This window comes from Octopus bimaculoides, chromosome 1, assembly GCF_046866305.1.
Source record: "Octopus bimaculoides isolate indiv1 chromosome 1, ASM4686630v1, whole genome shotgun sequence".
NCBI classification, from domain to species: Eukaryota; Metazoa; Mollusca; class Cephalopoda; order Octopoda; family Octopodidae; genus Octopus; species Octopus bimaculoides.
In genome coordinates, this window is record NC_142928.1 from 154,538,695 (window position 1) to 154,553,697 (window position 15,003).

General features: G+C 33.3%; 1 protein-coding gene across 7 annotated transcripts in view; it reads right to left on the reverse strand.

Moving 5' to 3' along the window:
- The window catches only part of LOC106882380 (metal-response element-binding transcription factor 2), a 42,304-nt gene extending 27,753 nt beyond the window's left edge, over positions 1 to 14,551 (reverse strand). For 2 of the 7 annotated variants that reach the window (XM_089360256.1, XM_014933041.3), the window contains exons 1-3: positions 14,456 to 14,551; positions 5,959 to 5,991; positions 63 to 590 (exon numbers count right to left, since the gene is read on the reverse strand). In XM_089360256.1, coding sequence (XP_089216382.1) covers positions 63 to 560 — 498 coding nt within the window. In that variant the 5' untranslated portion in view covers positions 561 to 590; positions 5,959 to 5,991; positions 14,456 to 14,551. Of the gene's footprint in view, positions 1 to 62; positions 591 to 5,958; positions 5,992 to 13,047; positions 13,164 to 14,027; positions 14,365 to 14,455 lie in introns of those variants that run through there. The other 5 variants (XM_089360245.1, XM_089360238.1, XM_014933039.3 and 2 more) reach the window with 5 other exon arrangements.
- Between the last annotated feature and the right edge of the window lie 452 nt (positions 14,552 to 15,003).

Consider the following 15,003-nt stretch of genomic DNA (forward strand, 5'->3'; position numbering starts at 1 on the left):
AAATAAAATTTACAATTTATTTTCAATTAATTACAATTTAATTCATAATTAAAATGTTATACCTTTAAAATATTGCCTAAATAGAAAAGACCATCATTCCATCTGGCAAGAACATCCTGACCAACAGAAAACATCAATTTCCTTTTATTGTTAGAATTCTTGTTGTTGTTGCTGTCATCATTTGACTTGAAGTTTACAGGACTGCTGCTGCCACTACTCATACTGCTATTTGTAATGGTATCTGTATCAGATGTGCTTGGAGTAATTACAGCACTAGAGACTGGGGTATTATTATCAATGTTGTTGGTATAGTTGTTGGTAATAGCCTTAAAATGATATTCCATATCCATGTCACCATCGGTATCGTGTATCTTTTTATCCAAACTTGTTTCTCCGTTACACAGTTGCTTAGTAACACTAACTGTTGTTCCATCAGAAGACATGTTAGTTGAAGAAGCAACAGGAGACAGAGAAACATTTAATCCATCACTGTTAGAGTTAAATTCTTCATTAGCTGCATCACTGCAACCATCCAAATAGCAACAACCATTGCTGGCCATGGTGGACAGCAAAAAAAAAATCAGAAAGTACTGAAATAAATAAAAACAATATACAGATATCTTATACACAGATTACGCAAAGATACATTAACAATAAAGAAACAGAAAGCAAACACAGGTCAAAGATTAGCGACCAGTATGCTTATGATTTCTAACTGACACGAGAACATAAGTTTCTTGAGGTGTATACTCAATTGAATCAACTCCAGTGTATTGCTGGTTTGTATATTATGAATTCTGAGGGATGAAAAGCTTAACAGACCACAGCAAATTTTAAATTAGAATCCAAGAAGACATACCAAAACACAGCTATTATTTAGCTTGGCATTTTACAAGTTCTGCCATTCCATATGTAAATATGTGGCAGAATGTGCATCTCGAGTGGGATGGGCTACTCAGCCTGAAAAAAATTCTAAGTGGGCCCCACCTTCAAAATCATGTGGCATTTGCCTTGATATGAAATCACCAGGTAGTGATGCATGTGCCTGGTGTACTCTTATCAGACAGGTAGTTATGATAGTTATGTTGAGCTTCGCATATTTGTTCTCCCGTGTCACTTTGATGGCATGTGCTGCTCTCTCAATAATAAAGCACTATAGATATAAACATTGTCTCCCATGTTTCATAGTATATTCATAAAACTGTAGCAATAAAACTTTCTCATTCTTCTTACGTTACGATACAATATCCATACTCCTGCATAAGTAAACTCAAAAATATTTATAAATACCAAAAATACTTTCAAAATGATTTTGTATTAAACAAAGAACTGCAACACATAGCTTTAATATTTGTGCCACCAAGTAGATTTACCTATAAAATTGCAGGTGTAAATATTAGTTCCTCTTTAAACAGTATTCAAAGATAGACTAAATGATTTTGTTTTCTTCAAAAGTAATGAGAATTATAAATTCAATTCATAGCAACTAATATTTGACTGGTTTAATTTATATTCTCTGTTGGTTAATAAATCTGTATTACTGACAAGCTAGGGCAGCCATAAAAAATAATATGTGATATGTGGCATCAACAGACATTAAGAAAGTAATAGACAGAAAAAGATGAAAGCCACTGAAAAAAACAGCTGAAAAGAATTATATATTCTTATCAAATTAGAAAAAAATGCATGATAATGTTTAACAATGGTTTTATTTACATTCTCAGTTGGTCAAGCAGAGACAAACTAGAGTGACCATTAAAAATAGTACACATATGAGGCTTTGATTTTGACATGAAAAATACACACAGAAACAGTAAACAAATAATTTGAAAATGAACACTGCATTATGTGTGAAGACTGGATTGTAGAACAAACAGATCTCATTAGATATCTAGTGTTTATATATTAACACACATGTTTATGCATATATGTGTAGAGTGATTCTGTTTAGTGTGGAGAAGTATACATAATGGTTAAAAAAGTTCAATGTCATTGGTAGAAATGGTTATGAAAAGGCTAGGAAATCTGAGGTTGGTAAAAGATGGTCTGGTGAGTTCAGGGAAATTACTGTGAGAACTTAACAGCAACTCTGCCAGTTAAAGATATGATTAAGACGATCACTGTTCTGCACGGTGGTATTTGGTTTGATGATAAAAGCTTTACGTGAATTGAGAATTTCACAGCTAGTCTCTAATATGTTGCTGCTAACTTATTTGTGATATCCACTACCAGAAATAACTGTGATTACTGTTATCATTACTGGAGTACAGCAACTCTAGATTGTGGGTATTAGTCCACTACTCTTGGTTAGGTTAACCACAGGTAACAATAACAGCTGGCAAGCTCCTCTGCAATAGCCTCGACCAGCATCACTTGTTAATGCAACATCAGTCTAACTTATTGAGTGGCTTCAAAGGTGTTGATGTTGGCACAACTGCTGATAAAGTAAGTGTACAAGATGATTGGTTCAAAGGGTGATGATGAAAGTACATTGCTTGACACCTGTGCTTCTGGGTGGATGAACAGACTGGTGCAGCAGTAAAAAAAAAAAGTGGAATGATAGCACTGACGCCAGCTGGTCTGAAGTTATATTATTCAGCCCTCTATGAAATCAAACAGCCAGTCTGTGAATTTACAGTCATGCCATTGGAACGCCAGGATAGAACGTACCCTAGACTATTTAAGTAAAAGTTATATCTCTTACAAATCATAATATAAGAGCTAGTAAGAATTATTTCGCAGACTTAAGATTAAAACAGGTGTGAAGCAGATTTTTATTTCGTTATTTTGTTTCTTTCATTGTAACATCATACAACTCAAGATTATACACAAAGTGGGTTGCATGCTTCTGAAGCGAATAACTATCTTCCATATATATATATATATATATATATATATATATATATATACATACATACACACGAGAGAGAGAGAGAGAGAGAGAGAGAGAGAGAGAGAGAGAGAGAGAGAGAGAGAGAGAGAGAGAGAGAAATGTATTTCAAAACTATTAGTAAATAAATGCATAATTCAAGGCCCGGAATTCAGTATTTTTTAGTTAAATTGTGTCCCTTGTTCATATTGTCATAATTATTTTACAGAATGATTTTCAAATATACGTATTAATTCATGTTCAGTTTCACTTCAAGCAACTGTTTTGGAAGCCCCATGTACAGTAAATACGCAGTTTGGAGGAAAAAAAAAACATGTATCATGCACGTTTTTATAGTCGTTCCACTTAAATGTAAAAAACAAAAAACTACCAATTTAACTTAAAGCGTTTTCAAAGGATTATAACTAGAAACATCCGAGTTTTTTTCAACAGTTATTTCTCACTGCGTTATTTCATATGTAAATAATAAATTATCAAGAGACACTATTAAAAACGAAGTCAATTTATCTAAAGCTCATCACTGCATGATTTAGCTAAGGAGGAATTGAAATCAGCATTGCAAACAGCCATAACTACATCATAAATACTAGTATTACTCCTCAGTACTTTTTCAGTTGTCATTCTACAAAAGTATATTGAAGTACTTCTCACATTAATAAAGGAGTTGCTTCTACACACAAACTTCTTCGACAGGAATCTAAAAATGCCATCTAACTGTCTGGCATATATTTGCCAACAACCATTAAAAATGTGCAGTTCTTTTGCAACTAAAATAGCCTTTGCCCATCCGATGTAGCTAGTTTTCTGCAGTCTTGATGTACCTATCTCTGCTCCTTTCACCATATTATTTCTCACTTTCCAGGTTTTGCACTAAACATGTCACCCAATACTTTTGTTATAACTGCTCCTCTCAATCAAACTACAGACACTGAGGAAGTACAAAGCTTCAAACTAAGCATCAACATTCATCAATCTCAATAATCTCTGAGGACCCTTTAATGTCATAAGCGTGACTCCTCACCTGATCATCTAACACTGTAACAAATAATAATTTCTAAACTACTTCTCAGCAAATAAAATCTACTCTCAACAAATTTCTAACCGTTGAGCACTGATATAGCATGAGGTGTAATAGTGGTTTAATCTAACAAGTTAAGTAAACAACACAATAAGGTAATAAGAGTGTATACATAATTTGTATTTGCTGAATATTACCTGAAAAATAATCTTTAAAAAGAAATTTACACTTAATGTTATGCTTCAATCTTTGTTAAACATTCGTAACTGGAATGACATGCTATGGTCCATAAATATGTATGTCTGTGTGAACGTAGGCAATGACAAATTATGAGAGTCACCTGAAAAGTTCATAGGCTGACCAAGATACTCTCAAGAAATGACCAAGTGAAATTTACTTTTCAATGTAATCCTCCTCATGGTCCATACACTTCTATCAGTATTGCAGTGCTTGGATCCCATTGGTGAAGAAACTTTCATCATGTTGGTTAAAGAAGTCATTAACAGCAGGTATGACATCATCATCACTATGATACTACTTCCCATGTTAGGGAACAGGTGATAGTCAGATGGGGCCAAATCAGAAGAGGGAGAGTGATCAACAGTGATGCATAGCTGCCATTGAAAGCAATGATTTGTGTACTGGAGCATTATCCTGATGAAACAAGAGCCCTTTCATCAGTTTTCCTGGGTGTTTGGTATTGATGGTGCAGTCCTTCTGAAGATAGTCAACAAACACAATGCCTTTTGTATCCCCAAAAAACTGAGGTTATCACCCTTCCTGCAGACGAAATGACCTTGGCCTTCTTGGAGCAGGTGAGGAGTGTTTCCACTACATGAATTCTGGCTCAAATGTTGAACTCAACACTCATCATGAGTCAGGAAACCAACAGGATCTGTCTCAAACAATGTCTGATTTTTCCATGATGTGATCAGCTTGATGCACTTTTGATCAGGTGTCAGAAAATGTGACATCCACTGAGCAGAAACTTTCGTCGTGCCAAGTACATTGTGCAGAATATTCTCATCTCTATTGGGATATGCTAACAACATTGGCTATTTGATTTATAGTCAATTGCCTGTCATCCATCACCATGTGATGGACAAAATAAATATTTTCCTAAGAGGTGACAGTTGTAGGACATTCAGACACCATCTTCAAAACTCTTCTTTCCCATCCTAAATTCAGCTGCCCACTTTTGCAATGTTGATAAAGCTGGAGAATCATCCCCTAATGTAGCAACCATGTCAGCAAGAATGTCCAACACCACAATGCCAAATTTTGTCATTTTCAAGAGAAGTCACTGCAAGTTATTTTTGAAATCTTCTTCAAACAGCCAGAAAGCTATAGCATCACTCCTTCATAGTCAGCCTATGAACTCAACAGTACACCCTTGTATGGGAAGGAGTATTTTCATTGTAATAATTTAGCCATTTCTTCATATTCTGCCAGCATAGCCCACTAAGTTTTACTAAGCCTGTCTATAACATTAATATTAAATTAAATTCTTAAACAGTCTATTCATGGGGAAATCTAAATGTTGATTGTGTAACAAAATATTCATTTATACTGAGCTAAATGAATGAACACTCAACTAAGATGCAACATGTTAATTCCACTTTCATTGTTAAAGTTACCAAATCTTTTGATAATCATTTAAGTTCTTATGACAGTTCAGAATAAGAGATAGCTGGCACTACAACAGATACTAATATGAGTATACCTGTATGAAGGTGTTAAGAATGTATCACCAATTGTTTGGCTCAAAAATAGTAGATTAAGAATGTGTGCTGATTACAAGGTACATTTAAGTGACAAGACTCAAACTTTCTTGTTCAAGTCCTCATCATGAAACAGTGTTTACAGACATGCAAAGAGAAAAATTGTCTTCCTCAATAGATATAAAAATGCATGGTAGTAGACTGATGAGGATGAGGGCTCTTAAGAGATGGTGTGCAATAAATACAAGCAAGTGGTCTTTAGTCAATTTGGGTTTCAAAATAGCTGTCCCATTGGAGTCTATACTGAAGAGAATAAACGGCATAGTTACCTATCAAAACGGTATGTTTCTTTTTGCAGCAACCTAGCATTAAGAATAGAGGAAATGCAATTACTGCTAGATGGAAAGGAGCCAATGTATCAATTAATCTAATGAAATACATTAAAATTATGCATTTTCCAGAGATTTCCAAGGAATGAATTTTCTAAAGTTGAGATCAAATTATTATATAGTCATGAGAAGATCCTAAAAGATGAAACTGGAGAAATTTAGAGTTGATAATCTATCTTCATTTTATACTAATATTTGCAGACAGCTGAAACTCTTATTACAGCAAAAGAATATATTTACTTATGAGAAAACATAAAAATTAGCCTTGAAACTTTGTATACCAGAGACCAATCATTAACCATTGTAATTAATTTTTTCTAAAGAGAGTAAATTTTCTAGAAAGTTTCTCAGGTCCACAGATGGGACTTTATATTATTACATGAATTCAAATCATTCACATATCTGGTGAAAATCAATCACCATTTACATTGATCTTCTAACATGACTAAATATGACTCACATCAGTTCTTCACAAAAACATATTTTCACATTGGTGATGATGGATTAATTTTTCTGATGCTAATACAGCTGAATATATTAAAAATAATTTTAACATTTCCAACCTTTATATTCACATAAAGAACTGAATTGCTAGAAAAAGTAGCTCCAGACTAACTCATTTAGAACAATAATTGGAAGACTTCACAGCAGAGAATTATCCTACTTTTAATACAAATAGGCTACTTATTGTGCAAAAGTTTTCTACAATTCATAACATACACATAAATATTTAAGAAAGCAACAGCTTGTGTTTGGTGAGTCCATTTTAGTTGAGTTTTATCATAATTTGTGACTAACATGCTAAAATCAGATTTGAAGGCACTCCTTGGCCTGGCAAATGGTCTGAGTCACAGACTTGGAAAAATTACATATAGCCCGGAGATGTAAAAGAATGATGATAATATATTGGTCATAACTGACTCACCTATTGTTCCAGTAGAAGATAGGAAAACTGAGGTGCTGATTTTTTGTTTTCCCCTTCGATTTGGAGTTCCAATTACAATGCTAGCATTATTCAAAGGAGTGATTTTCTGATGCTCATACAGTTGAATATATTAAAAATAATTTTAACATATACAACCTTTATATCAACATAAAGAACAGCATTGCTAGAAGAAAGAGCTCCAGACTAACTCTTTCAAAACAATAACTTAGACTTCACTGCAGAGAATTATCCTACTTTTAACAAAAACAATTAATCCTGAAACTTATTGTGCAAAAGTTTTTCTACAATTCATAACACATACACAAACACTTAAGAAAGCAACAGCTTGTGTTTAGTTGAGTTTTATACATAACTTGTGACTAACATGCTAAAATCAGATTTGAAGGCACTCTGTGTACTGATAAATGGCTTGAGTCACACAGACTTGGAAAAATACATATAGCCTGAAGATGCAAAAAACATGATGAGAATATATTGATCATAGTTGACTCAGCAACTGTTCCAGTAGAAGCAAGGAAAACTAAGGTGCTTATTTTTCATTTCTCCCTAGATTTCAGGTTCCAATGACAATGTTAGCATACAATGAGTTGGAATTTATCCAATTAAAGGAGTGAATAAATTGACATAATTGCAAGAAAATGGAAATTATAATTAAAAATTTAATGGTGCAGTAGAAAGAACAACGAAAGCAATAAAAATAAACATTGAAAGTTTTCAATTTGTAGACATCATACTATGTGCAAGTATCGTTAATTGAGAAATTACTTGATAGTCAGTTAACAAGGTTGGGCAAATGGTTCATTACAAGAACAATATAATTGAGTTTCCATTAGATACATGTTATTCAATCCATGCTGGTAGAAGCATAGTCTGAATTAGATGTCAACATTGTTTTCACATCCACTTTCTCATGCTCACGCAGATTGAATGAACTTTGTTGAGACTGACTTTCGACAGCAAGATGCACCTACTGCTGCCAACCCACTCCTGTTTCCAAGTCAGGTAATATTTTCTCTTGGCTGGAAATGTTTTCAAAAATGATTGGAAATGAAGGACACCCCTTGTATGATGGTTTATAACTATCATGCATTAACACACACAAAGGAATCTCAAAGGAATTCAGAAGCCACAAAGATATAATGACTATTACAGTTTAACTGTTACGGTTAGATTAATATATTTAGTGTTCTAACAACTTACTTATTTCATTTGCTAACACACACACACACACAGCATTTAACACTCCACCTTATGTGGTTAGTTATTCAAATTCATAATACTAGCCTCAATGACTTAAAACTATTTAGTTTTAATTAATACAAATTAACCTTTGTCAAAAATGAACTCTATTAATTGTAAATTTAAACTGTCAAAAACTGATTGAAGTTAAAAACAAAGTTAACCCTTTCGTTACTGTATTTATTTTGAGATGCTCTGTGTTTCTTTCAATTACTTTAAATATGACAAATAATTTAGTGAAATAAATTGTAACTAAGGTTTGGTGGAAGATTTTAATTCAAAACTTATAAAAACAAGACATTTATACTCAGAGCCAGAGCTGGGTTGGTAATGAAAGGGTTAAGCTGATGATTCCAAATCAAGATTGAAACAAGTCTAAAAATTGTCATACATCTCCCAAAGATTAGAATGTCCTTTTATCACTCATGAATTTATTCATAATTCCTTGAAATTATCTCTTCTTCTTATTGAGTCAATAACTATTGTCATTAGGTTTTTGATTTTTCTTCTGTGAGGAAAATTTTAATAAGGATTTACATGTACAACATTCAGTACACACCATCCTTCACTTTATATATATGATGGACTCTCCCATCAAACAAGACATATGAGCATTCAGCTTTTGCCAAATGACCTGCACAAACGATTTGTTTATAATGACTAAATGTATGTGTTGTACATTAGCTCACTCCCTCCATCAAATCAACGTTTTCCGAACCATGCGTCAGGTGTTAAAGTGATCACAGAGCAACATGAGATGAAGTGTTTTGCTCAAGAACAGAATGCACCACCCAATCTAGGAATTGAAACTATGATTTCGCGATCATGAGTACAATACCCTATAGACGTGACTGTGTGCTAAGAGGTTTGCCTCCCAACCATATGGATGGGTCAAGCTCCACTTCATGGTACCTTGGGCAATTGGATTTGATAGATGGAAACAGAAAGAAGCCTGTCATTCATTCATGTATGTATGTGCATAACTATCAACTTGCCCAGACTTCATGTAAATGTTGTCTTTCATTTCTAATCTTCCTTGAAAACATGACTAGTCGTAGGGAATATTACAGATAAGGGGCTGGCAATAAGAAAGGCATTCAGATGTACAAAATCCACCACAATAAATTCTATCTGATCTATGCAAGCACAGAAAAATGGATCTAAAAAGATGATGATGATATGTACATACAAACACTTTAAAAGTAACAGATTCTTATATTCTATTTAACTTTTTTGACAACTATTTGTGCTAACATTTTCATTTGCAGCCAATAAATTTCTTAAAATAGACCAACCTATCTTTATAAGTTATTACAACCCAATTGGGTAGTCTCACATCACTGATTCTATTTTATGTTCCTATCCTAATGATGATGATAATCATCATTGCTTAATGTCTTTTTTCATGTTACTACAAGTGGGATAGTTCAACAGGAATGGAGGCACCAGAGGACTGTACTGAGCTGCAATATCTGTTTTAGAATAGTTTCAATGGTTGGATGCCCTTCCTAATGCCAACCACTTTACAGAGTATACTGGACACCTTTCCTGTGCACCAACACTAGTGAGGCCACAGAGTAACTTGCAAAATAAAACTCTCTCAACAGTGTAGCATTGAGAAGTGGCTTTATGCCAGGTGTTTAAGAGATTAAAGTATGATAGAGGGTTAGGAACTGGTGTCTTGCTGAAGAGGAGATACATGGTTTCCCCAGTAGGAAAGAGAGAATAGAGACTTATAATCAGAAATGGTGGGTGAGTAACTTTGTGAGTATGAGTGTGACAGATAGTTAAAGATGGGAATACAAGTGTGTAGTGAATAATCAATATACATATTATCTTTGTAGAGTCTAGGATAAAGATACTGACTTATACATCACAAAATTAGCTTAAATAGTTTATTAAGCTTTTATCACAGCACAATAATTATAACTGCTTATGCACATGTAGCGAGAAAGGCTCTTCTACCACTCATCCAGATAATGAAGTTCAGTTCACTAGAACCCCCAAATTACCTCCCTTCAACTATAAATGACATTTTACTTGTTTGTTGAGAGCCTCAGATCCCTAAAAATAAGTGTTTTTTTCTTCTTACTAAAAAGCACTTTAATCGTTTATTTATGTATAAGTTCACTTTCATGTCTATCTCCTACAGTTCCAACTATAAGCCACTTTAACATTATATAATGGCATATACATACACATACATTAGAACAAGAATCCTCAATTTAGTTGATATTGTTACAATGTTTCATTTGTTGTGCCCTCCAGCCTTCTTCAGGTACCAGTTATAATTCATAATGAGTTTGGAACCATTATTTACATTTGATGGATATTTGTCCTCCACCTGTTTGTTGTTAATACAATGTTTCGGCTGATATACCCTCCAGCCTTCATCAGGTGTCTTGGGGAAATTTCGAACCTGGGTTCTCATTATTCTTAAGGTATTTTTTGATGTTATTATTATTCAGGTCACTGCTTGGAATCGAACTCAGAATCTTGGGGTAAGTAGCCTGCACGCAGGCATATGGCGTAATAGTTAAGCGTGCAGGCTACTTACCCAAAGATTCTGAGTTCGATTCCAAGCAGTGACCTGAATAATAATAACATCAAAAAATACCTTAAGAATAATGAGAACCCAGGTTCGAAATTTCCCCAAGACGAAGGATGGAGGGTATATCAGCCAAAACATTGTGTTAACAACAAACAAGATGAGGACAAATGTCCTTCAAATGTAAATAATGTACATAATTCCTCATCTCTTAAATATAGAACTGTAATTTGGAACCAATCCGTTTATTAAACCCATGAGGGCAGATTGTTCTTTTTATTAGTAATTCTGCAAGTTATGATGCCACTAATTTATTACTTTCAAGCAGAAGGATAAAACTGATGCTCACTTGCTGAACTAAGGTATTTAACAGTTGATCAACACTTACACTCACTACCCTGTTGTCCTCTAGGACATTTAAGACCACTAAGGCCCAATCTTTTTAAAAGAGTTTCTTTCTTTTTCTTTCTAAGTTTAAAGCTAATCTAATATCTAGAAATTGTCCTCTATGACAATGGAATAGTGACTATAAGTGTTGTTGATCAAGTGTTAAGCATCATAAGTTTAGCTCGTGGGCAGGAGCTCAATATCCATGAGCCAGACACATGAAATATATATATATATATATATATAAACGCTTTCTAGTTGAAAGACAACCAACTAGCAGCATTACAATATTTCTGGTAAATACAGCAAAATTAGAACAATCAACCCCTGTGGATTTTAATAAAGAATTTAGTCCCAAATTTTGAGACCATGACTAATTTTTCTTTTAACTTGTTAGGTTCAGGGAAAGGTTTAGTATTCATGGCCTTTGAAGGCTATGAGTAGGTGGTGAAATCCATGACATCAATATTCCTCTTAAACCTTTATAAGTAAAATATAGAAGTGGGAAATCCAGGTTGTGGGAAAGGAAGGTTTGGGAGTTGTGATTAGAGGCAGGCCAGGATGGGAGTTGGACACAACTGTACAGTAAATACTATGATGTATATATTAGACACATACACAAAATCCATGCACAGCACGAGATGGGTGTAAATAAAACGGCTTGCCGTTTCTATCTTGAGTTGGTCCTTTTTAGGTGTGCAGCTTGGATAACAGAAATGAACCCTGATGCACAGACATAACACGAGTGAAGATTTGTACTTACTGCAGCAAAATAATATAACAGTAAATAAGATCGTGTCTGTGATTAGTTGGAATATTTAATAAAAGCTTTGAAACTGCATTATAAAGTTTCAGAGATAAAAACCCAGCCAAAGGATATGATAATCCAAGAAAACTCCCGTCGAAGTTTGGTATACCATACAAAAATAGGGAAGATGCTAATAGTTTAAAAATCTGAAACTACTCTGAAATAAATGTGAATATTATCTCTAGAAACTTTTTTTGCTTGTTTTTAATATACTAAAAATAAAAACAAAAATCCTAGATTAATTAAATAAAATTGTTCGTATTAGAAAAAGAAGTTCATTGAATTTTTAATTGAAATCGCGAATCAACAACTGAAGAGGGAAAACGAATTAATTGTAAAATATTTTTTACGAAGTTTATAAATTAAAATCCAAACCCAAAACAAATATGTTTTAGATTTAACGTGTGATCAACATTTCTTCATAAACGTTGATTAAACAATACTATCATACACTGCATTAGTTGGAGTTAGTTTCCAAAGAAAGTGTTAGAATGCTAAGAAAAGAGAGTTAACCCGACAATCAGAGTTCATTATAACTATTAAAAAAAAATACAAAACAATATAATGATGGTTGAGTAATAAAACTAGCGAATTGGTTTGTATTGAAGTTAAGTTTCAATACATTTCTTCGAAGGACCCTTGCGCCCGGAAAGCCCAGCCCTCAACTTTCCTTGAAGTACACGAAGTGATCTTGGTTTACATCTACATGGAGTTCCGATACATAATTCATTCATAATTCTTCATCAGTTCTACTCAACACTAGAAACTAGGTGTATCCTGTTTGAAGCAAAGAGAACGTTAAAGATTGAAACAATATGCGTTAATGAATGAAATGACAGCAACAGGTGTTTGTGTTTATCATTTACAAACGATATTTATATAACGTCAGGTCGACGACGTTCTATTCTATTTTCTTTCGTTTTAAAGTATCTAAAAGCCTACATACGTCTATAAACTAATTATTTCTAATAAACTTTAACAAATCGATTAAATAAAATTGGGAAAAAAAACAAACAATAATGAATATACGTTAATTATGTAATTATATAGGAAAGGATTTGCTAAAATGAAGAAAAAAAAAAGATGCAAGTTTCATTTTACCTTAATCGCAGGTGATTCTAACAATTCTAAACAGAAGTATGAAGGGGCGGAAAGGGGCTTCTCGTGTCCATTTTTTTTTATTTGACCCTCTTTTTTTTGTTTTAAATCCTAAAAAACTAAAGAGAGACAAAAACTGTTTTACACAGCCTGCTGTTATTTCAAACATACTGTCTTCAGGGTTTCAAAACTTTTAGGGACACACACACACACAACTATGTATATATATATATATATATATATATATATATATATATATATATATATATATATACATTCATGTATAACTGTTCACGAGTAGTGGTGACAGTTATTACATACAGTGAAATAATGATCCTTTAGCATAGGATCAAAGAAGCGATCATTTATTCTACAACGCAATTAAAATTACAACAGCTGTACAATACGGAAAATATTGGAGACGTACGAAAATAGATAAGTAACTAGAAATTGTATGAATGATGGATAAAGCAACAAATACAAAGTCGCAATATGTGTCAAGAAAAAAATCTAAGAATCCACCCACTCAGCATTAAGATATTAACTCAAAAACAGAGGGTACGTATGAGTTGATATAGGGAGAAACGTTTATAGTACAATGCATTCTACACAATGTAGATGTTATTCGGACGACGGAATATGAAATAAGGGAAAGTAGTCTTATTATATAATACATGAATTTAACGATCTGGGGGCAGATGAAAATGTCATCAATAAATATTATGTCGGTAAACACGGGGTTAATTGGAATAAATCTACATGAATGTACGATCTAATTCTGTTTGATGAATAGTCAAAGTTTACAAATAGTGAGCAATTAAATGAATTTAAATTACCAATGTACATGTGTGTGTGTGTGTATCCATATATATATATATATATATATATATGTATACACACACACACATCATAAAGGGTTTGTTTATCAAGGCGATAGGATTACAAAAATGATATTTTTTAAATATTACAAATTATTTTGTTACCTTTTTCTTAACTGATGAGAACAGACAGCTTACATAGAACGACAAGAAAATACTGATCAGTTTATGTGGGTGCCACAGTCCACCTTCATTTTACGACGAAGAATACATCCAGTTATAGCAGGTTGGAATTGTAAACGACAAAAATCAACAGAAATGAAGACCGAAACAAAACCACTTGAATAATATCATGCATTATTTGAATCAGGAAACTCTAACAAGCATTCAATGTTAACTCCCTGAACAAGTGTAGTACAATGACGGAATGATATTGGTCGATCTACGAAGGAATCGTGTCACCTCCGAAGTCCTGTCTACATCAGTCGACAACAACTATAACATGTTAGGATCGATATTAAACCGAGAAATAATAACATAGCATTAAAAACAACCAATCAACCATAATATATGAATGAAAAATTCATGTTTACCTGACTGTCTTGTGTGAAATATCTTGGTATGTTGATCTCAAGAAACTTAAAATAAGAATTCTCCCGCCATGTTGTTGATGTGCAAAAAAAAGCAATGCGCAATAATCGTAAATTCTTATATTGTTGATAAAAACAAGACTTGATGTGTATGTTTACTATATTTGTTTATTCGATATATCTTTTGAGTATTCTCTGGATAACTTAAGAGATCATCAAAACCTTATTTAGTGTGACAGTTGCGAAGATGGTTGTAGAACTACATTTGCAGCGTAATGTCACAATTGAATCAGACTGGACTAATTGGGAACCTCGTTTTGAAAAGCGATTTTAAACTTGGACGCGCGCCTTTTGATTATCCAATTCGTGCTACTTTAATGGTTCTTTGGTTGAAGATTATTTTTCCATTAGAATTTTATTCTCGATCTAGTTACAAATAAATGCAGATAGGAAATGTTCACTTTAATAATACTAAAAATTCAAATATTCGTTTTATGTTGGTAAAATATCTTATGATTATTTTCACTTAAAATCTTCACTTCAAATTCTAG